The sequence below is a fragment of the Nicotiana tomentosiformis genome, chromosome 9 (assembly GCF_000390325.3).
Source record: "Nicotiana tomentosiformis chromosome 9, ASM39032v3, whole genome shotgun sequence".
Taxonomy (NCBI): Eukaryota; Viridiplantae; Streptophyta; class Magnoliopsida; order Solanales; family Solanaceae; genus Nicotiana; species Nicotiana tomentosiformis.
This window is the reverse complement of record NC_090820.1, coordinates 65,493,695-65,516,574: the sequence shown is the minus strand read 5'-3', so window position 1 is coordinate 65,516,574 and position 22,880 is coordinate 65,493,695. Positions and strand designations below refer to the sequence as shown.

General features: G+C 38.4%; 1 protein-coding gene and 1 long non-coding RNA gene across 2 annotated transcripts; both read right to left on the bottom strand.

The window, feature by feature from the left end:
* Positions 1–7,310: 7,310 nt before the first annotated feature.
* LOC108947514 (uncharacterized) lies at positions 7,311–8,258 on the bottom strand. Its single transcript, XR_001971990.3, has 3 exons — positions 7,618–8,258; positions 7,469–7,526; positions 7,311–7,364 (listed from the first exon to the last, which is right to left on the bottom strand). It is a non-coding gene; the product is annotated as an uncharacterized lncRNA (long non-coding RNA).
* Positions 8,259–16,663: 8,405 nt separating this feature from the next.
* Positions 16,664–17,200, bottom strand: LOC138898907 (uncharacterized). Its single transcript, XM_070185015.1, has one exon. It carries the CDS (start codon positions 17,198–17,200, stop codon positions 16,664–16,666), a length of 537 nt encoding a protein of 178 aa, XP_070041116.1.
* Between the last annotated feature and the right edge of the window lie 5,680 nt (positions 17,201–22,880).

The following is a 22,880-nucleotide window of genomic DNA, read 5'->3' as shown; positions in this document are numbered from 1 at the left end:
CAAAATTAATCAACCTTTGAATTTCAAACTTCTTCCAACTAGCTCCGAATGCGACGAATCATACTTAGACAACTCGTATGATGCCAAGTTTTATGCACAAGTCACAAATTTCTATACAAACCTATTTCAATACTCGGAATGCAAAACAGACATCCATAACACCAAAGTCTACTTCAAACAAAATTTAGAAAACTCTAAAACCTTCAAGATGCCAACTTTTAACAATAAGCACAGGTTCGCTCCCGGTCTAACCGAAACTCAATCCGAACATACACCAAAGTCCAAAATCATCATACAAACCTATTGAAACCTTTAGATCCCGGTTCTGAGGTCTTTTACTCAAAGTGTTTACTCAAGTCAAACATGGCCACCTTAGGCCACTATTATGGAACTAAGTGTTCCAAATTTAACCCGGACCCTTTTAAAACCAAACCAACCATCCTCGCAAGTCTTAAAATAGTAAAAGCACATACGGGAAGTCTTAAATATTGGAATGGAAATCTAAAAAGTAAAACGAATGATACGGTCATTACACTAAACTCTTGTACTCACTTACAATATAGATGTTCCTTGAAAATATATTAGGTATTTGGGTTGATTTCATAATCGTACTATTATTATTGACTTCCAATGTTCAATGAGAGATTATTATTATTATTATTTCCTATGTTTTAAATTCTCTTTGGTTATGAAAATATTTTGAGTTGATAAGAGAAAGGCTTACTTATTGGGTAGTCAATTTTTAGGTTATAAAGTCTTGCGAGTCAAGGAGTGTCTTAGTAAAATCTTGGCGGAGCTACAGTGGAGAAAGAGTGATCATCCGGACACCCTTCGCGGAAAAATTATATTGTGTATATAGGTTAACTATTATTTTGTAGGAGTATATATTATATTTTTAACATCCTTTAAACAACAGAAAATTGTAGCCCAGCGGTAAAGCGTGTTCAAAATTACCTAGATTTCTCTAGTTCAATTCCCACTTAACTTTACTAGGATTAGTAAGGTAATTTCTAGACCCCTTACTTGTCCTTTTTCTTTTGATGTTCTCTTATTATTAAAAAAAATTAGCCCTAGGTACTTTTCCTAGTGAATATGCCTAAAAATAAATAAGACTACCGCTTACGGAATTTTGTTTACATTAGTGTGGGCCTACCTTTTTGTTTCGAAAACCAAGACATTACAAACAGTGGTCTTTACTGGATTTGACTTTATTTTTTTAATAAAAAGTTTTATAATAAGTAAATCTTATATGTGATATAAAAATTATCAACGACCCAATTCCCACAATAGGTCGTGATGGCGCCCAACGTCGCCGTCAGATAAGCCAACTGTGAACTACCAACTTAATTATTTATTTTATTATTTTGAAAATCGTGAATCTTATTAGACAAGGATATTAATTCATTAAATATCGTAGATACATACAACTTAAATAAAACATAAAGTAAAAGTATGTCAATGTTAATCAAAACCATAAATAAATTCTAGAACATCACCAAGACCCGGTATCACAAGTGTATGAGCGTATGCTAAAGAGTGCAATAAATAATACAACATTTGTCTGGAACATAAAATAGACACGATAAAGTAAATAAATAAGATGGAGACTCTGAGGGTTGCAGTGCGTAGCATAGAAAGCAGCTCACCATAAAGTCCCCTCAGCAGTTGCGCCTACACTCTAGGATGACCACTGAATGAACCTGTCAGATCCTACACGTTTAGTGCAGAAGTGTAGCATGAGTACGTAAATCAACGCGTACCCAGTAAGTATCTAGACTAACCCTGGAGAAGTAGTGACGAGGGGTCGACATCGACACTTACTAATGGTTCAATAAATAAAATGCAGGAATCATAAGCATGCATGAAATATGACAGGATCAATAGAATAAGGAACAGTAGATAACGAAACCCATTAGCAAAATATCATCAGTTTACAAATCCCCAAGTGACACATGCCATCTCAACAAATAAGAACTATCTACTAAATATCCGATCTCAGGTCATAAAGAGAATATCATAAAATTTCCAAGTTCAATCAAGAGGGTAATCTCGTGGGTATTCGGACTCCTAGCAATTTTACGCACAAATTATGCCGAGGTCGTTCGGCCCGAGCTATAGTCGTGTACATACACTGCCGGGGTCGTACGACCCGATCCGTGGATGCATCTCAATATATACCGCCGATGCATTCGGCCCGATCCCCAGAAAATAGCAAAGACTTGACGGGTCGCTGGCCCACTCACGGATATGTGTGAGGTGAGATTCAGGAAACTTTTGGACAATTACGTACAACACAGAAGAAATCTGTTAAAGGAAGTGTAATCTATACTGCCACTCTATTAGCTAACCATATATCACAATTTGTACGACTGTACTTTAAACAAGTCTAGTCTCAAATAAAAGCATAAATTAAAGTAATTAAACAGGAAATGGTAACGCAAATATTACATTTAAAACATGGCGTGAGTCTAAGTCTACCCGGACCTAATCATGAATTCTAACATACGTACAAACACTCGTCACCTCATACGTGTACCCCACAATATGTAGCACATAACAAATACAACACCTACGGAATAAATTCCCCCTCACGAGGCTAGACAGGAGACTTACCACGCTTTGAAATTCCACAACCTGCTCCAATGCCCCTCTAACACCTCAAACCAATGCCCATCGATCCGAAACTAGTCAAACAACGTGCAAATCAATCAAAATATACTCCAATGCTTATAATTTAACAATTTATAATAAAATTCCCAACTCCACTCGAAAAGTCGACAAAGTAAACCCTCAGGCTCACGTGCCCAAATTCCGAAAAATCTTGACAATAAACATTATCCATAATACCACGAACTCAAATATATCATTTATTCCTAGTTCCATGTCTAATTTCGTGGTCAAAGCTAAAAAATATAATTTCTAGGTTTTTTTTCAAAATCTCACAATTTCTTCAAATTTCCATGTTTAAATCTAAACATAATCCATGTATTTAACTTACAACAAGTGGTAATCACTTACCTTGGGTTACTTGATGAAAATCTCCTCAAAATAGCACCCCAAATTCGGCCATCCAAGTGCAAAAATGGGAGAAATGAGAGCCAAGTTCCGACTTAAAAACAAGTCTACCCAGGTCCTTCTTCTTCGCGATCGTGTAAATACCCTCGCGATCGCGAAGGCCAAAAATCAGCTGACCAAAAATCCTTCTTCGCATTCGCGTCCCCCACGCCGCATTCTCAATGCCTCCAGGTCCTGATGCTTCACGTTCACGTCACTGAGCCGCATTCGCGAAGGCTTAACACCTCTAGGCCCCCAACTCCCTATCCTTCAACGTGTTCGCGACTCCCTGTCGCATTCGCGAATGGAACCTCAGCTTCTTCTCCACGTTCGCGACCCTTTTGTTGTGTTTGTGATGAAAATTTCCCACCAGTAAAAAAACCTTCTTCGCGAACGCGTGCATCCCTTCGTGTTCGCAAAGAACAAAACCATACACCAGCATCAGCAAATCACCCAAACTTGGTCTGAACCCACCCTGAATCACACTCGAGGCCCCCGGGATCCCGTATAATTTACACCAAACATTCCCAAAACATGACATGAACCTTCTCGAGGCCTCAAATCACCCCAACAATATCTAAACTATGAATAGACGATCAAGATACTTCTTTTAACTTTCAAACATTCAAACTTTGACGAAAGCGTCCGAATCATATCTAAACATTCCGGAATGACGCCAAATTTTATGTACAAGACACAAATCACGATACGACCCTAGTCCAAGGGACAGAATCCCAAACATATATCAAATACATCAAAGTCCACTTCAAATTAAACTTAGAAATTTCTAAAACCTTCAAAACGCCAACTTTCCATAATAAGCGCTGAAATGCTCCCGGACCATCCGATACTCAATCCGAACATACGCCCAAGTATGAAATCGTCATACGAAATAATTGGAACCTTCGAATCCCGATTCCAATGTCATTTACTCAAAAGTCAAACCTTAGTCAACTCTTCCAATTTAAAGCTTCCGAATTGAGAATTTTCCTTCTAAATCAACTCCGAACTTCCCAAAATTAAATTCTGATTATGCGTACAAGTCATAAAACATGAAGTGAAGCTACTCAAGGCCTCAAACCGCCGAACAAAATGTTAGGACTCAAAATGACTGGTCGGGTCATTATAAAAATAAATGTTAAAACTCACTTTTTAATAAAAGTTGCTTAATGTTTATGTAATGCCTCGACCGGTTTTTTTAGTTCTTAGATCCTTGTTCCCCTATTTAATACTTCCCGTATGTACTTTTACTATTTTATGACTTTGGGGGATGGATGATTTTTGTTGTAAAAGGGTTCGGGTTGAATTCGGAACACTTAGTTCCTTAATAGTGGCCCAAGGTAACCTAGTTTGACTTGATTCAACATTTTGAGTAAACAACCTTAGAACTAGGATTTGAAGGTTCCAATAGGTTTGTGTGATAATTTTGGACTTGGACGTGTGCTCGGATCGAGTTTAGGGTAATCAAGGAGCGTTTCGATGCTTAATGTTGAAAGTTGGCACCTTGAAGGTTTTAAATTTTTCTAAATTTGATTTGAAGTACACTTTGGTGCTAACAATGTCCGTTTGGGATTATGAGATTGTGAATAGGTTCTTGTTATGATTTTTGACTTGTACATAAAATTTGACATCATTCTAAGTTGTCTAAGCATCATTTGTCACGTTCGAAGCTAGTTGAGGAAGTTTGAAGTTCAAAAGTTGAATAATATAGTTTTAGGGTGCGATTCTTAGTTTCAATATTGTTTCTGGGTTGGTGCATTTGGAAGGGGTTCCGGGTGGCTCGGGTGTGTTTCGGACCACCTGGAGTTAAGTCCATAATGCAGAAATTACTGGTACTGGTTTCTTTCTTCGTTAATGTAGAGGGTGTCATGCGTTCGTGATGAAGGATTTGGGGCAGAGGTGTTTTTGTTCTTTGCATTCACGATTATGGGGATGCGTTCGCGAAGGCTTAGGATCTGTGGCCTTCGCGTTCGCGATGAGAGGTTAGCGATCGCATAGAAAGGACTCGGTCTGGGGTGTCAACAGGTTGTTGCCCTTCGCGTTTGTGAAGGGCAAGTCACATTCGCGATGCTTGGGCTAGTCTAGCCTTCATGATCGCGAGGACCTGGTCACGTTCGCGAAGAGACTTTTCTAGGCCTTGGCAGATTTTTCCTTCAAGATCACGAAGAAGGACAACTGGGCAGAACACTTGTTAAAAATCGGCACTTAGGCCATTTTCTTCATTTCTTGGCCAATTTTAGAGCTCCTTGGAGAGGAATTTTTACCTAGAAATTGAAGGTATGTGATTTCTACCTAATGTGAGTTTAATATAATAGATTATGGGTAGATTTTAACATAGAAATTGTAAAAATTATGGGTTTATGTTTAAAAACCTAGGGTGGTAAAAATGAGATTAGACCACGAAATTGATTATGGAATTGAGTAAATATTATATATTTGGGTTCATAAGATCATGGGTAATATTTATCTACAAATATTTCTGGAATCCGAGCATGTGGTCCTGGGGGTGACTTTTAGGAACTTTTCGATTTGGGTGGGATAATTACTCTAATAGATGAATTATGAACTTTTGAGCATATATTGATTAGTTTGTACGACTTTTGACTAGTTTCGGGTTGCTCGACGATATTTTGAGACTATTAGTGTGGTTTGAGGCCTGGAAAGAGGACTTGGAAACAAGGTAAGTCTCTTGCCTAATCTTGTAAGAGGGAATTATCCCCGTAGGTATTTAAATTGTTATTTATTACTAGTTGTGGGTGCTACGTACTCACGATGTTACGAGAGTCCGTACGTATCTAAAATCAAGTTCATGTCCGGGTAGACTTAGGACTTTATCATGCAATATTTGTATTATTTGAACTCAACCTGTTAGTTAAATTACATGAATTTATACTTGAAATCTGATTAGGGATTATGCTAGGCCGAGTTTTTATTACCTTGAGTTTTGGGCGGAATACTTGATTGTTGTTAAAAATTATGCTTTCTTTGAGTGACATCCTTGTGTTGTAGTTGTCGAAGAGTTTCTCTATTCTTGTGACTCGGACCGAACGCCTCGGCAGTATATTTGAGATGCATCCATGGATCGGGTTGTATGACCTCGGTAGTGTATGTACATGATTATTATGGATCGGATCGTACAACCTCAGCATAACTCGTGTGTAATATTGCTAGGAGTCCAGCTATACATGATATTTCCTTCATGACTTGAGATTTGATAATTACTTGATGGTTCTTATTTGTTAAAATGGCATGTGATATTTGTGGATTTTAAATTGATATTTTGTTAAAGGATCTTTATTGTTTCCTATTCCATTATTATTGTTGTATTTTATGCCTATTTATAATTCTTGCACTTTATTTATTGACCACTAGTAAGTGTCGATGTCGACCCTTCGTCACTACTTCTTCGAGATTAGACTAGATACTTATTGGGTACGCGTTGATTACGTACTCATGCTACGCTTCTGCACAAATTATGCAGGTACTGAGGCAGGTACATCTGGTATCCGTTCAGGTGCGCATCCACATAATCCGTGGACTTAGTGGTGAGTTGCTCCCCCCATGCTCCGATCTGCAACATCCGGAGTCTCTTCTTGTTGCATTTTATATTTCTGTCTATTTTATTTTAGACAATAGTTATAGTGGTTTGTATATTCTACTAGATTGCTCGTACACTTATGATACTGTGTTTTGGGATGTTCTAGTAGATGCTTATGGTTTTTGCCTTATATTATCACCATTTCATTTTTATGTTTTATTTATGCTTTATATCACCATGGTTTTCTATACTTTATTTCTTTATTAAATAAAATTCATGATTTCAAAAGTAATAAAATAAGAAATTAAATAGATAGTTCACTATTGGCTTGCCTAACGGTGATGTTGGGCGCCATCACGGCCTATAGAGGGAATTGAGTCGTGACATTTTCATAAACAAAGAGAACTTAAAATAAATTAGCTTGCAAATGTTCAAAGAAACAAATTTTGGTTCTGGGCCTCTCTTCGTGTCGCTGATGTTGTGCCATCGCTGCCCGCTACTGCCAATAAAAGCAAATTGTCTAATAAACCAACACATTAAGCTTAAATAAGTCTAACAAATTCAAAATAACATAATTTGAATCAACTTAAATATGAATTTCTGGAAGATGTTCAAGACAAACCCTAATATGCTTCCTTAAACCATATGTGTCATCCCTCTTTGGATGAACATTAAAGACTCGACCACAGTGTTTGCACTCTACTTTGCAAACTTCTTCGTTCCTAAACATGTGAGCACACTTTAGGAACACGAGGCATGATTGAACTTGAACCTAATAAAAAATAAGATAAAATCATAAATTAGAATATAATATTTTGATGATAAAAGAATAAAACTACAAAAGTATATCCCCAAACAAATAGGCATTAAACATACCACTCAAGTTGCAACTATACATCAACAATGCTAGTAGTGCTTCCATTATTTTCCATATCTAAAGATAATTCGACCAAATATGGCATACAACATAAACAAGTGGAATATATTAGTTTGAACTAAAACACACACAAAATATTAAAGCTTACCAAGTTCGAGTTCCTCAAGATATTCTCACTCTTCTTCAACACTAATAGGATTTTTCTCTTCTCTAAGCCAATCTTGAACACAAACAAGAGTTTGCACATATTTAGGAATCAATGAACTCCTAAATGAATCAAGAATACGGTCACCGGTGCTAAACACACATTTCGAAGCCACACTAGAAATTAGAATAGCCAACACATCATGAGTCAACTCTGAAAGAATAGGAAATCTAGGAGCATGTGTTTTTCACCAACATAAGATATCAAATTCTTCACTATAAGGCTCTTGTTCTTCACAAACATATTTATCAAACTCCGATGTATTACCCCCACTTCCATTGTCTTCCTTTTGTTTCTTCAAGTGAAGCTATGTCCTTAATGATGTAGTTATAACACTCCCACTAGATGTATTAGATGTGTTATCAGATGCAGTAGATCTAGATGGAGATTAAGGACAAGATCTTGTTGAATACTTTTTTAGATACTCTTCAAACAAATAATTCATATAAGCATGTACCTCATCATTTATTTTCTTCCCGTTTTCCTCCCCAAAAAGTTCATCAAGTTCAAGACTAACATATTCAAACTTGTTACATGGATCCAACACGGAAGCAATAAAAATCAATTTATTCATCTTTTCAGGCTCACCCTAATACTTCTTAAACTTTTTCTTGCATCCGCTCAGCCATTTTTCACAAATTCTCATCCTCGCTAGTTAAACACATTTTTAAATGACAATAAAGTTCAGATGCATCCTCAAAATGAGCATTACAAGTGACATAACGTGAACCTGAAACTTTTTTGGTGAGTTCGTAAAATCTTGCAAGAAACTTTATCATGTTCCTCACATTCACCTAATAATCAGATTCAGGAGGACCTGCACTACTATCGTCTTCACAAAGATGAGAACAAAGATAAGCAGAAAATCCATCATCAAAAAGATAAAACTTGTCAATGTCCTTTTCAAATTACTGAACTGTATCCAACATCAAATAGGTGGAATTCCACCTAGTAGTAACATCCAAACACAATATTTTGGTACATTCTACCTTTACATGTGCACAACATTGTTTAAATTGTAAGGTCCTTGTAGGTGATGATCTCACATACCTCACAGTGTTTCTAACACGTGTGAAAGAAGTATCAATTTATTTCAGACCATCTTGCACAATTAGATTAAGTATGCGAGTCATGCATCTCACATGAAGATTCTTACCAATCATCATATTAGTTTTCCTCATATCTAACTTTTTTGACAATTCTTTGACTATGACATCATTTGAAGAAGCATTGTCCACGGTAACAGTGAACACCTTGTCTAATTTCCATTCAAGCAAACAATTACAAATACCTTTAGCCATCTCTTCACCCTTATGACTCGAGATAGGGTAAAAATTTAGTATTCTTTTCTACAACTTTACTCCCTATTGTTGCGGCCAAACGCACACGTAAGTATACGCGGTCGTCAAGTAATAAAGTGACTAGAAGTCGGATGTCGAATCCACGAGGACTTGTGATTAACTATTAACTAAATTAAACTATCCTAATTATATAAACAAGAATTAAACCTAGAAGTATTTGACTATAAACTAATTAAAATAAAAGAAAAACAAATAGTGAATGTTGAACAAAAGAAGAGCATATTTTTATGTTATCAATGTGATGAAAATGATCTAGGGTTATGAGCTATCTAACAATCCTATTGTATTCTTCAATTGAATTGGCTAACTAATTTATCTAGTTTATTGATTGACAGAGTTAATATTGCTTATAAGAATCTGTCGAATTCTTACTCGCCTATTCAAGCTAACCTAATGCCTATATGTCTATGGAGTTAGAATTAACAAGAACGCATTTATAATTCATGTACATCAACCAAGCAAGGCAATTAGGTATATGTCTATTCCAACAAGTACATAGAGGTAATATAATATAGTCATCAATCATAGATAAAACCACCTTGGTGCATATAATAACTAAACGTACGTTTCTAAGTCAACAAAACCAACATATAAAGAAGATGTGCAATAAATCAGGTAAATAACCAAGAAAATTGCAAGTAAAGATGAAATGCAATAAACAAATCAAATACTGGCCAGACTTTCCACAGAATCTCAATAATCTAACCAAACCACTGATCGGTGTTTCTTCAAATCCGCGTGTACACCATCAAGAATAAACATGAGAGGGTGACCCTAGGGGGATGGATGTATATCCACATGATGCACGGACAACTCACGTGTTGCACGGACAACTCGCATGCCAATAATATCAACCGCACGGACAACTCACATGTTGCATGGATAACTCACGTGCCATTAAAATCAATATCTCGGATCCGCACGGATAACTCACGTGATGCACGGGCAACTCACGTGCCAATATTATAATTTGTCCGGTGCAGTCACAAACTCAATATCACATCCGCCAGGCGTGGTGACATCCTCAATATTACAATACACCGGTGTGGTCACAGGCTACCAGTCCAATCCATATCACACAGAAAGCAGATATACAAGAATATAAGTACAGGATCAATGAACAACAAGTTTCATACTCCTGGTGTGGTATAAGTGACATACTATGGTGTAGACATGTGCAAAGTGTGCTAACATAGCTATAGCTGGGCATATATCGGGTAAAACTGATAACCCAAACCGTTAATTATTTATTGGGTTATCAGTATTGGGTTATTGGGTTAACGGTTCGGTAACGGTTTAGAATTATTTTCACTATTGGGTTATCGGTTTGGGCCTCGGTTTACCAATTTTGTTAGTAGGTTAACCGATAACCCAATAAGAATTAATGAAATTACTACTTTACCCTTAAATATATACATATGCTAGGGCTTCACTTCATTCTTTCCTATTCTTTCTCAGCCGCATTCTTCAGTCTTCAGTTGCTTCATCTTTATTCTTCATAGACCTTTCTAGTTAGTCCTAGTGTAAGTCTTTAGTCTTATACATTAGGCTTTTAATTTATATAACAAAATTCATCTTCATATAGGGATTTTTGATTGTTAAAGATTCTTTATTCTTTTATTTTTGTTTCTTAATTTTGAGAGCTAACGTTGTGCAGCTTATACCTACTACCAGTTTCTTTTTTCAGGTTAGGCATTTGACAAACAATATCCAGTTTATCTTGGACTGTTTGGAGGTAATAATGTTGGACTAATTATTTATTATGTCAGTTAAATCTTTCTATTTGTGGAATTTTTAAGTGGATGTTCAAGTTCTTGCCTAAAGTCATTCACTTTCATGTTTTTGTGTGGCTAATTTATGTTGTGCTTTGATTTTAGTTGTAAAAAATTGTAATTTTTACTGTGTTTTGGTTAATTTTAGTTTACATGGGAGGTAATAATGTTAAATTTAATTGTTTGTTTACTGTTTCTTTATGAGTTTGCTTTTGTGCTTTGATTAGTTTTAGCAATTATGACACTTAAATGTTTCTATATTTAGAAATTTTAAGTGGGTATTCAAGTTCTTGTTTAGATTCAATAAATTTCGTGTGCCTTCAAGATTGGCTTCAGAGTGAGCCACTACCAGTAAGTGTTGAGGAAGATTTAGATACAAACTAGAACAAGGTGATAAGATTTTAATTTGTTTGGTTGTATATTATTTTTATAAATAGTTTGTTTAATATTTTTGTTGTTTGACTTGTTAATATATATTATTCTCTTTAGATTTTGCCAAACTTGGAAAAGAACCTTGCGATGATGATGTGTAGAATCTTAGATAGTTATGAGTTGAAACTTTGGTAAGTTCATTATTCAACTTTTATAGTATGCAACTATGCATTGCTAAGAATTGATTTGACTTAATATTTTTTTCTTTTTATGTTTAATAGGTGTAATATTGCCTCGACTTCGTGGTCACAAAACTACCTCACCTGTTTGGAGTTACTTTGAAAGGATTGAACAACGTGATGATGGATGGTGGAAAGTAAGATGTAGTCATTATCATCTTGTTTTTCATTACAGTTCACAATAAAGTGGTACTAAGTCCTTAATGAGGCATGTTGGGCGTTATTTGGAGCGCAATTTGGTGAAGCCTATAAGGATTGAGTAGTTGTTGTCTTGTTAACTTGAATTTGACATGTTAGTACTATATGTTTGAACTTGTTAATTTTAAGGTGAAATTGCTACTACTTTGTATCATTATTAAAATATATTTGGACAATTGTTGTTGAAGAATTAGTACTATTCCAGTTGTGGCCGCTGGATAGAACGCAGAAATGGGTAGTATATACAATATGTGAATTCTTCTCTTTTTTGCTTAACTCCATTGAATTGTCTTCTCTTTTTTGCTTAACTCTAGATTGAGTTATCTTATTGGGTAAATCGATAACCGAACCGATAATGATCGATAACCGTTACCCGATAATTGATATCTTATCGGTTCGGTTATCGGTTTATCAAATTTATAAACCGATAACCGATATGCTAAACCGATAATATTCATAACCGAACCGAGCGATGCCCACCCCTAAACATAGCTTATCAAGTTTAATTAGGAGATTAACCTCTATGTAACCTCAAACATGGTACAATAGCTCACAAAAGGGGTACAGATAGGGGAAACATCACAGTATGAAGCTTAGCAATCAATTCAAGACATATCATAGCCTAATCACTAACCCCGCGCATGAATAAATGACGTGGTGCACGCACATGGGCTTAACCCCACACACGTGCGCCACCCATAGCACGTAGCTATCACAAATAACTAAAGCAACTAGTGCCTCAACCAAGTTTAGGTAAGATACTTACCTCAAGCAAGCCAAATCAATCCTCTAATGAGCCTTTCCTGCATGAATCAACCTCCGGACGACACGAATCTAGCCAAAATAACTTACTATCATCAATAAGCCATAGGAAATGATTCCAAACGATAAAGGTAAGATCTTTAACCAAAATCAAAAAGTCAACCCTGGGCTCGTACCCTGGAACCCGACAAAACTCATAACTTTTGAACACCCATTCCGATACGAGTCCAAATATATGTGTTTCATCCAAATTCGACCATCAAATCATCAATTTATACTTTAGGAAACTTTTACTAAAATCCCCAACATTTTCACTTTAGTTCACCAATTAAATGCTAAAATCAAGGTTGCAATCATGAATAATGAACAAGTTCGAGTCAAAAAAACATACCCCAATCTAAATCGTGAAAATCTCTTCCAAAATTGCCCAAATCCGAGATCTACAACTCAAAATATGTTAAAATGACTAAAACCCTCAAAAATAGAGTACTTATGGTCTACCCAGGCATACCCTTCGCGATCACGGAACCAACTTCGAGATCGCGAAGCACAATTACACGACCTTGAAAAATCCCTTCGCGAACGCGACATCCAAGTCACGAATGCGATGCAGTCAACATCTAAGCCTATGTAAACGCGGTCCCACCCTCGCGATCGCGAAGGCTAAAGGCCTAAAGCTCCCAGCCGGCCTCCCCTTCTACGCAAATGAGTCTCCCCTAATGCGATCGCGAATGACACTGACTCCCAAAGATACGTGAACATGATCACACCTTCGCGAACACCAAGAACAACCTGCCTGCCATAAAATATACCCTTCGCATATGCGCCTGCCCTGTTACGATCGTGAAGAAGAAAACTAGAACTAAGAATCACCAGTTCCAACACATAGAAAAATGGTTCGAAACTCATATGAAACACATTCGAGGCCTTACTCGAGGACTCAAATCACACCAAACAACATCAAAACCATGAATCGCACCTCAATTCAAGTCTAAGGAACAAATCCAACTTTCCAAATTCAAAACTTACGCCGAACAAGCCTAAACAACTAGGAATTACCTAAAATTTTGCATCCAACTCTGAAATGACACAACAAACCTATTCCAACTCCTGGAACCAAACTGAACCCGATATCATCAAGGTCAACTCTCGGTCAAACCTATCAACCTTCCAAACCTTCAACTTTCCAACTTTCGCTAAAAAGCACCAAATCAACCTACGAACCTCCAAATCCGCATTCGGACATACATCTAAGTCCAAAATCACCATACGAAGCTATTGGAAGCATCAAAACTCCATTCCAGGGTCATCTGCACAAAAGTCAAACTCCAATTAACTCTTACAACTTATACTTCCAACCTTGAGACTAAGTATCCCAATTCACTCCAAAACCTCCCCGAAACTAAACCAACTACTCCAGCAAGTCACGTAACCACAAATTCACATAAGCAAAGCATCAAATACGGGAACGGGCTAATATACTCAAAACAATCAGTTAGATCATTACATTCTCCCCCTCTTAAACAAACTTCCTCCTCGAACGAGTCTAGAATTATACCTGGTCTCGAAAAGGTGAGAATATCTGCTCCGCATCTCTTGCTCGGTCTCCCAAGTAGCCTCCTCGATCGATTGACCTCTCCAGTGAACCTTCACCGATGCTATATTCTTTGACCTCAACTTTTGCACCTGCCGAACCAAAATAGCTACTGGCTCGACAACATAAGTCAAATCCCCATCCAACTGCACCGTGCTGAAGTCCAAAACATGTGATGGATCACCATAATACTTCTGGAGCATAGAAACATGAAGCACTGGGTGAACTCCCGATAGACTAGGTGGCAAGGCAAGTCTGTAGGCCACCTCTCTCAAGTACCTCAAAAGGACCAATATACCTAGGGCTCAACTTTCCCTTCTTCCCGAACCTCATCACACCCTTTATGGGCGAAACTCTGAGTAGAACCTTCTCACCCACCATATATGCAACATCACAAGCCTTCCTATCAGCATAAATCTTCTGCCTGGATTGCGATGTACGAAGCCGCTCCTGAATCAACATCACCTTCTCCAAAACATCGCGAACCAAATCAATACTGAATAACCTAGACTCTCCAGGCTCAAACCAACTAGCCGGAAAATGGCACCGCCTCCCATATAAGGCCTCATAAGGGGCCATATGGCTACTTGACTGATAGTTGTTGTTGTAGGCGAACTCTTCTAACGGAAGAAACTGATCCCATGAACCTCCAAAATAAATGACACATGCACATAACATGTCTTCCAAAATCTGAATAGTGCGCTCGGACTGCCCATCCATTTGGGGATAAAATGTTATACTCAGCTCGACCTGTGTGCCCAACTCGCTCTGCACTGCTCTCCAAAAATGTGATGTAAACTGCGTACCTCAATCCAAGATAATAGACATGGGCACACCATGGAGGCAAACAATCTCCTGAATATAAATCTGAGCCAGCTACTCTGAAGAATATGTAGTCATGACTAGAATAAAGAGTGCAAACTTAGTCAGTTTGTCCACAATGACCCATACTGCATCGAATTTCCTCAAGGTACGCAGAAGCCCAACTACAAATCCATAGTGATACGCTCCCACTTTCACTCTGAAATATCAAGTCTCTGAAGTAAAATAGGTCTCTGATGGTCATACTTCACTTGCTGACAGTTTAAAAATCGAGAAACATACTCAACAATATTTTTCTTCATCCTCCGCCACCAATAGTGTTGCCTCAAGTCATGATACATCTTCGTGGCCCCCAGATGAATAGAATACCGCAAACTATGGGCCGCCTCAAGAATCAACTCTCGCAACCCATCTACATTCAAAACACGGATCTGACCTTGTAGCCTCAATACCTCATCGTCACCAATAGTAGCCTCTTTGGCATCACCATGATGCATTGTGTACTTCAGTACAAGCAAGTGGGGATCATCATACTAACACGCCTTGATGCTCAAACAAGGACGACAGTGATACAACACAAGCAAGAACTCTGCTGGACTCTGAAATATCCAATCTCATGAACCGATTGGCCAAAGCCTCAACATCCAATGCTAACAGTCTCTCCCACCCTAGTATATAAGCAAGACTCCCATGCTCTCAACCTTCCTACTCAAAGCATCATCCACCATATTAGCCTTTCCCGAGTGATAAACAATGGTGATATCATAGTCCTTTAGTAGCTCTAACCACCTCTGTTGCCTCAAGCTCAGATCCTTTTACTTGAATAAGTGTTGGAGACTCTTGTGATCTGTGAACACCTCACAAGACATGCCATAAAGATAATGCCACCAAATCTTAAGCGTGTGAACAATGGCTGCCAACTCCAAATCATGTACATGATAGTTCTTCTCATGAGGCTTCAACTGACGTGAAGCATAAGTAATAACTCTACCTTTCTACATCAACACACACCTAATTCTAATCCGTGAAGCATCACAACAGACTATATAAGAACCTGACCCTGAAGGTAAAACCAAGACTGGAGCTGTAGTTAACGAAGACTTGAGCTTCGGAAAGATCTACTCACCCTCATCAAACCACCTCAATAGGGACCCTTCTGCGTCAATCTAGTTAACGGGGCTACTATAGATGAAAACCCCTCCACAAAATTGCAATAATACCGGACAACCCAAGGAAACTCCGGATCTCAGTAGAAGAAGACGGTCTAGGCCAAATCTAAACTGCCTCAAAGTTCTTCGAATCCACCTTAATACCTTCACTGGACACCACATGGCCCAAGAATGCCAATGAGTCTAGCCAAAACTCACACTTGGAAAATTTAGAATATAGCTTCCTCTCCCTCAAAATCCAGAGCGCGATCCTCAAGTGTTGCTCACGATCCTCCCGACTGTGAGAATATACCAAAATATCATCAATGAAAACTATGATGAAGGAATCAAGATAGGTCTGAAATGTGTTGTTCATCAAGTGTATAAAAGTTGTTTGGGCATTGGTCAGCCCAAAAAACATCACCAGAAACGCATAATGACCATAACGGGTCCTGAAAGGCGTCTTTAGAATATCTGAAGCTCGGATCTTCAATTAATGGTACCCCGATCTCAAATCAATCTTCGAGAATACCCTAGCACCCTTAAGTTTATCAAATAAATCATCCTTACGTGGTAGTGGGTACTTGTTCTTGGCAGTAACCTTGTTCAACTACTTGTAGTCAAAGCACATCCCCATAGAACAATCTTTCTTATTCACAAATAGTACTGGTGCAGCCCAAGGTAACACACTAGGCTAGATGAAACCTTTATCAAGAAACTCTTATAATTGTTCCTTCAACTCCGTCAACTCTACCGGTGCCATGCGGTACGGTGGAAAAGAGATGGGATGAGTGCCTGACACCAAGTCAATACCAAAATCATTATCCCTGTCGGATGGCATGCGCGACAAGTCTACAGGAAACACATCTGGGAACTCCCTCACTACTGGAACTAACTCAAAAGTATGAGCATAATCACTAATATCTCTCACGAAGGCTAGATAGGCCAAACACCCCTTCTCAATCATCTGTTGAGTCTTCAAATATGAAATCGCTCCACTTGTAACATGATCCAGGGAGCCTCTCCACTCCAACCTCGACAACCGTGGCATAGCCAATGTCACGGTCTTAGCGTGACAATCAAGAATAGGGTGATATGATGACAACCAATACATGCCCAAAATCACATCAAAATCTACCATGCTGAGTAGTAATGAATCAACTCTAGTCTCATAACCCCCAATGGTCACCACAGAAGATCGATATACACGGTCCACCATAATAGAATCACTTACCGGTATAGACATATAAACAGGCATATCTAAATAATCTCGAGGCATATCCAAATAACAACCAAACTATGATGACACATATGAATAAGTGGAACCAGGGTCAAATAATACTGAAGCATCCATGTGACACATCAAAATAATACATGTGATCATGGCGTCGGAAGTAACTGCCTCTGGCCTGGCAGGAAATGTATAGCAACGGGCCTGACTGACCTCCCCCTCTGGGCGACCTCGAACTGACTGAGCCCCAACCCTAGCTGGCTATTCGGGTGGTGTAGATGCTGGTACTAAAATCATAGGTTGCGAGCTCTACTGTGGACCCCTACTCAGAAGTCTGGGGCAATCTCTATTGAGATGACTCAACCACACTCAAAACAACCCCACCTCTGACAAAGTTGCTGACCTTGATAATCCAAATAATTGCATGTGGAACCTTAAGCAGATGGAGTACAGTAAGAACTCTATGCCGGCATCATACTAAATGATGACTGAACTAGCCGAGTGTTGTATAAGATGTGACTAACTGATAAAACATGAGGAATATGACGAGCTACGTGAGCATTCTGATGGTAGGCTATAATCTCGTGTGTTAGTCACTTATTGCACTCTAATTTACTACACTTTTATTGTGTTTGAGCTTTAATCGCTAGTGTTTTGTAGTTATTATGTGTTTTATGCCTTGTACGAGTGATTCCAAGCTATGTAGATGTATGGAATGAATTCAAGCTATTTGGATCTTTGAAGTCTGAGTAAAATCCTAAGGGAATAAGCCGGGATCGCGTTCGGGGGTCGAGAACCACGTCTGGATATCAAAAAGTAGGGAAAATTCTGTACACTGAGAAATCCCCACAGTCGCGGCACGTGGGGTGCCGCGCGTGTGTATTGTTCTGCTGCCTGACATATTCTAACTCTCTGAATTTCCCCACTAATGCCCCGCATGGCGCGTCGCCCCATGCGGCGCGCCTGTACAAATTTTACAGAGTAATTGTCCTATTTCGTGAAGGAAAAGGTGATTTCGTTGGGTCCGACCCTGCTTGGTATAAATACATGGAAAACGTTATTTTTGAGGACTTTTGACATATTTGAGACCTAGGGAGGCTAAGGAGTATTTGGAGAAGCAAAGCACAAGGAGTTCATCATTCAATCCTCACTCAAGACCCTTGTTTGGATCGTTTTATGTTTTCCTTTACTTTAAACATATTTGTGATGAATTACTCCATATCTATAGAGTAGTTCTCTTTAGGGTTTGAGGGATTTGGTGTATTGATATTTGTTTGTGGATTATAACTCTTAGTTTTATGTATTGAATCATTTTGGATGATTTAATCGTTGCATCTATATTCACGTGTTCATGTAATCAAGAGAGGCATGACTTGTGATATCTTTGCATTATATTGTTGGTTGAGTTCATTAGTTCTTCTGAGTAATCAAAAGAGGCTAGTTGAATCATTAATTAAACCTAGTCAGGAGAATAATCGAGAGAGGTTCTCCTAAAGAACAATCCACTACGTATTCTTGCATATCTTCACGTGCTTAAATTGGTTCATCTTGTGAGGTTAAAACTTAATCGAGAGAGGAGTTTTTGTTGAATGTTTGAACTAATAATTGAGTGAATTTGAGAGACTCACTTGAACTTTAGAAGTGAATTATCTAGAGTTAGATCCCAAACAATTATCTTGCACTTATCCTATCAAAACCCTATCTTCTCCCATTGATATCTTTCTTTGCTTATTCCTTACTTCGATAGTCATTAGTCAATAGCTCTAGATTCTTAGTTAATTGTAGCTTTAATCACATAAATCTCTATTGTTGATCATCTTGGATAGCAATTAAACTAGAAACTATGAAAATATTGTTTCAATCCAATCCCTGTGGATATGATATTATACTATACTATCTTTGACTAGGGAGAATAATTAAAGTGGTATTTTGCGTTCGTCAAATTTTGGCGTCGTTGCCGGGGATTTGCAATCAATAGTGTTTGAAATAGTTTGTAGTGCTAATGCAGGAATTTTTATTTTTATTTTTATTTTTATTTTATTTTTTTCTTTTTACGTTTGTTGTTCTTTGACTGTGCGCAGGTTGCAGGTTTAGAGTGGTGCATGACTAGAACTTCTGCGGAGGAAGTGCTACCATACGAGCCGGAAATTGAAAAACAACTGCGACAGTTGAAGAAGGAAAGAAATCTCACCGAGAAAATAGAAAAGGTTGGGCAATCCTCAACCAAAGAACTCATGGCTAGAAACGATGAAGATAATGTAGATTTGGCTGCGAGAGAAGCAGCCCAGCGATGAGAACAAGCTGCATGGGCTGCTGAGGAAGCAGCTATTAGAAATGCGTAGAACATCTATGAAGAAGAGAGGGGTTTCAGACTTAATCAACATCAACCCTTATCGGGGAGACCACTTGGCGATTATGCTAGACCGGTCTACAATCAAGGTTTATCCAGTGTTCGACCACCTCCAATTGCAGCTAATAATTTCGAGTTGAAGCAACGGTTGCTCCAAACCCTTAAAAATTGTTGAGTCTTCAGAGGGAAGATGAACGAAGATCCAAACAACCATCTAATGGACTTCGAGGAGATTATGAACACCTTTCAATACAATGGTGTGTCACAAGATGCAGTTTACTTAATGGCATTCCCCTTCACACTCAAAGATGATGCAAAGTAGTGGCTTCGAAGCTTACCTAATGGATCGATTCGAACATGGAATGAGATGACCAGAATATTTTTGATAAATATTTCTCATCATCTAAGACTGGCAAGTTTAGAAGAGAAATCCATAACTTCTGCCAGAAAAGATACTGAGATTGTGTTTGAAGCTTGGGAGAGGTTTAAGGAAATAGTCAGGAAGTGCCAACATAGCAGAATTGAACTCTGCATGCAACTCCAGGACTTTTGGGATGGATTGGCACCGGCCTCACGTAGAACATTGAGCAATGCAGTTGGAGGCCCTTTGATGAAGAAGTCTCCGGAAGAGATAGTCACAATTCTTGATGAGTTGTCTGAAGATGCAAATTAGTTGCCTTCTGAGAGTGCTGAAAGAAGAAGATCGACAGGTGTTCACCACGTTGATGCTAACACATCTGTGCAGGTACAGCTTGATGTTATGGCTAAAGAAATACGGAAGCTGACCTTAGCTACAATACAAAGTGAGCCTCATGCAACTTGTGATATATGTGGAAGAGGAAATCCTACTCATGAGTGTCAAGCCTCAACTGAGGAAGTGAATGCTGTGGGAAATTATAATGCAATGGGTCAGAGGCACCCAGGTTTTTCATGGAGTTCACCTGGAGGTACTGCAAATGCGTGGCAACAAAATAACTCTAGACCTCAGGGACAAGGAGATCCAGTCTTCCAAAATCAGCAGAGGCAGCAGTTTCAGCCTAAACAGTCCAATTAGCCTGGTCTAGAAGATCTAATGAAGGCCTTCATTATCAAGACAGATTAGAGGTTGGACGCTCACGGGGAAGCTATCAAAGAATTGGGAACTGGTTTTTGAAACATGGAGAGACAAGTGGGACAGATTGCAATAAAATTATCTGAGAGAGTCCCAGGTACTCTGCCAACTGATACTGAGAGAAATCCCAAAGAAACAGTGAATGATGTGACCTTGAGAAGCGGACAAGTGTTGAAAGATACCACTCCAATCCAAAAAGAGGTGGTACTTGAAAAGGAAAATGGGAAGCAACTGAAGAATGATATTGATAAGAAGAAGAAAGGCAATAAGGGAGCTGCCAAAAAGAAGAAGGAGGAAACATCGAGAAGGGATGAATCTAATGAGAGCGAGCATATGCATGCTCTACCTTTTCCTCAAAAGCTATATAGAGAAAAGCTGGACAAGCAATTTGATTGATTTATGGATATACTGAAACAGGTTAATGTAAATTTGTCATTCACAGAAGTGCTTTGCAAGAAAGTGAAGTTTTCCTAACAGTTTTGTAGCCTCTCGAAAATAAGTATAGACGTCTCTGTACCGATCCACAAGACTCTACTAAACTTGCTCATGACCCATAAAACCTATAAACCTAGGGCTCTGATACCAACTATCACGACCCAAAACCACTAACTGGTCGTGATGGCGCCTAATTCACTTGCTAGGCAAGCCAAGCATAACAAAGACGAATCATAATAACAGAAATGACAAAAATAATACAAGTCTAAAGCCTCCAACATAACATAATGATGCCAATGCATGATAAATCCCCCATAACTGGTAAAAACAGAGTCATGAGCTCTAAATCGAAAGCTACAGTTTAACATGCCAAAAACACAATAGTGTCTGAATGAAAGACAACAGTACATAAAGGAAAAGAGACGCCAAGACTGCAATCGAGATGCAGTTCCACCTCGTCTCTCCAAGATACTCAACAACAAACCTCGCTACTAGTGGCTCAAGGAAATTACAAGTAAAGATGAAATGCAATAACCAAATCAAACATAGGCCAAACTTTCCTTAGAATCTCAATAACCAAACCATTGATCAGTTTTTCCTCAAATCCGCGACTACACCATCAAGAAGAAACATGAGAGGGTGACCCTAAGGGGATGGATCCATATCCGCACATTGAACGGACAACTCACATGCTAATAATATAAATGTCACGACCCAAAATCTACTATAGGTCGTGATGGCGCCCAACGTCACCGCTAGGCAAGAACAGTGAACTACCAACTTAATTATTCATTTTATTATTTTTAAAATTATAAATATTATTTAGATAGAGAGGTCAGTGCATTAAAATAAATCATAGTTACATACAATTTAATTAAAATAATAAGTAAAAGTGTATCAATATAGAACAATCCATAAAAAAATTCTAGAACACCCCCAAAACCCGGTGTCATAAGTGCATGAGCATCTACTAGAAGGTACAATAACAATACAACATCTGTCTGGAATACAAGTTAGACAGGAAAATGTAAATAATTCTTATGGAGACTCAGCATGTTGCAGATCGTAACATGGGATGCAGCTCATCGTAAATCATACCTGCACAATAAGTACAGAAGTGTAGCATGAGTACGCAAATCAATGCGTACCCAGTAAGTATCTAGCCTAACCCTGGAGAAGCAGTGATGATGGGTCGACATTGATACTTACTAGTGGTCCGATAAAATAACTACAGTAGAAAGTAAATAAGTATGATGCATGGTAAATAAACATTGTAAACAAATATAAGTACGTAGCACGATCCTCCTCTGAACAGTAAACACCAGCTCTCAATTATTGTCTACCTCCTCAACCGGAGCATATATATATATATATATAATGGTCCCCACCAGATAGGTCGTCACAACTCAAATCAGGAGAACTTATGGATACACTGGCTTCTTGTCAAATATTACGCATGATTCTGCCGAGGCGAATGGCCCTATCCCATAAGAATATGATACTGTCGAGGCGAACGGTCCGATCCCATAAGAATATGATATTGTCGAGGCAAACGGACCAATCCCATAAGAGTGTGTAACATAAACATGTCGAGGCGAATGACCCGATCCCATTAGAATAAGAAGCTTTAACAGGTCCTTGACCCCACTCACGAATATACGTGTGAGTATGAAATTTAAGGAAGCTTACCTCGCTCCGAAGTTCCATAACCGGCTCTAACTCCTCTCTAAAACCTCAAATTGAATGCACATCGATCCGAAACTAGTCAAACTGTGTGCAATTTAATCAAAATAAACTCCAATGCTTGCAAT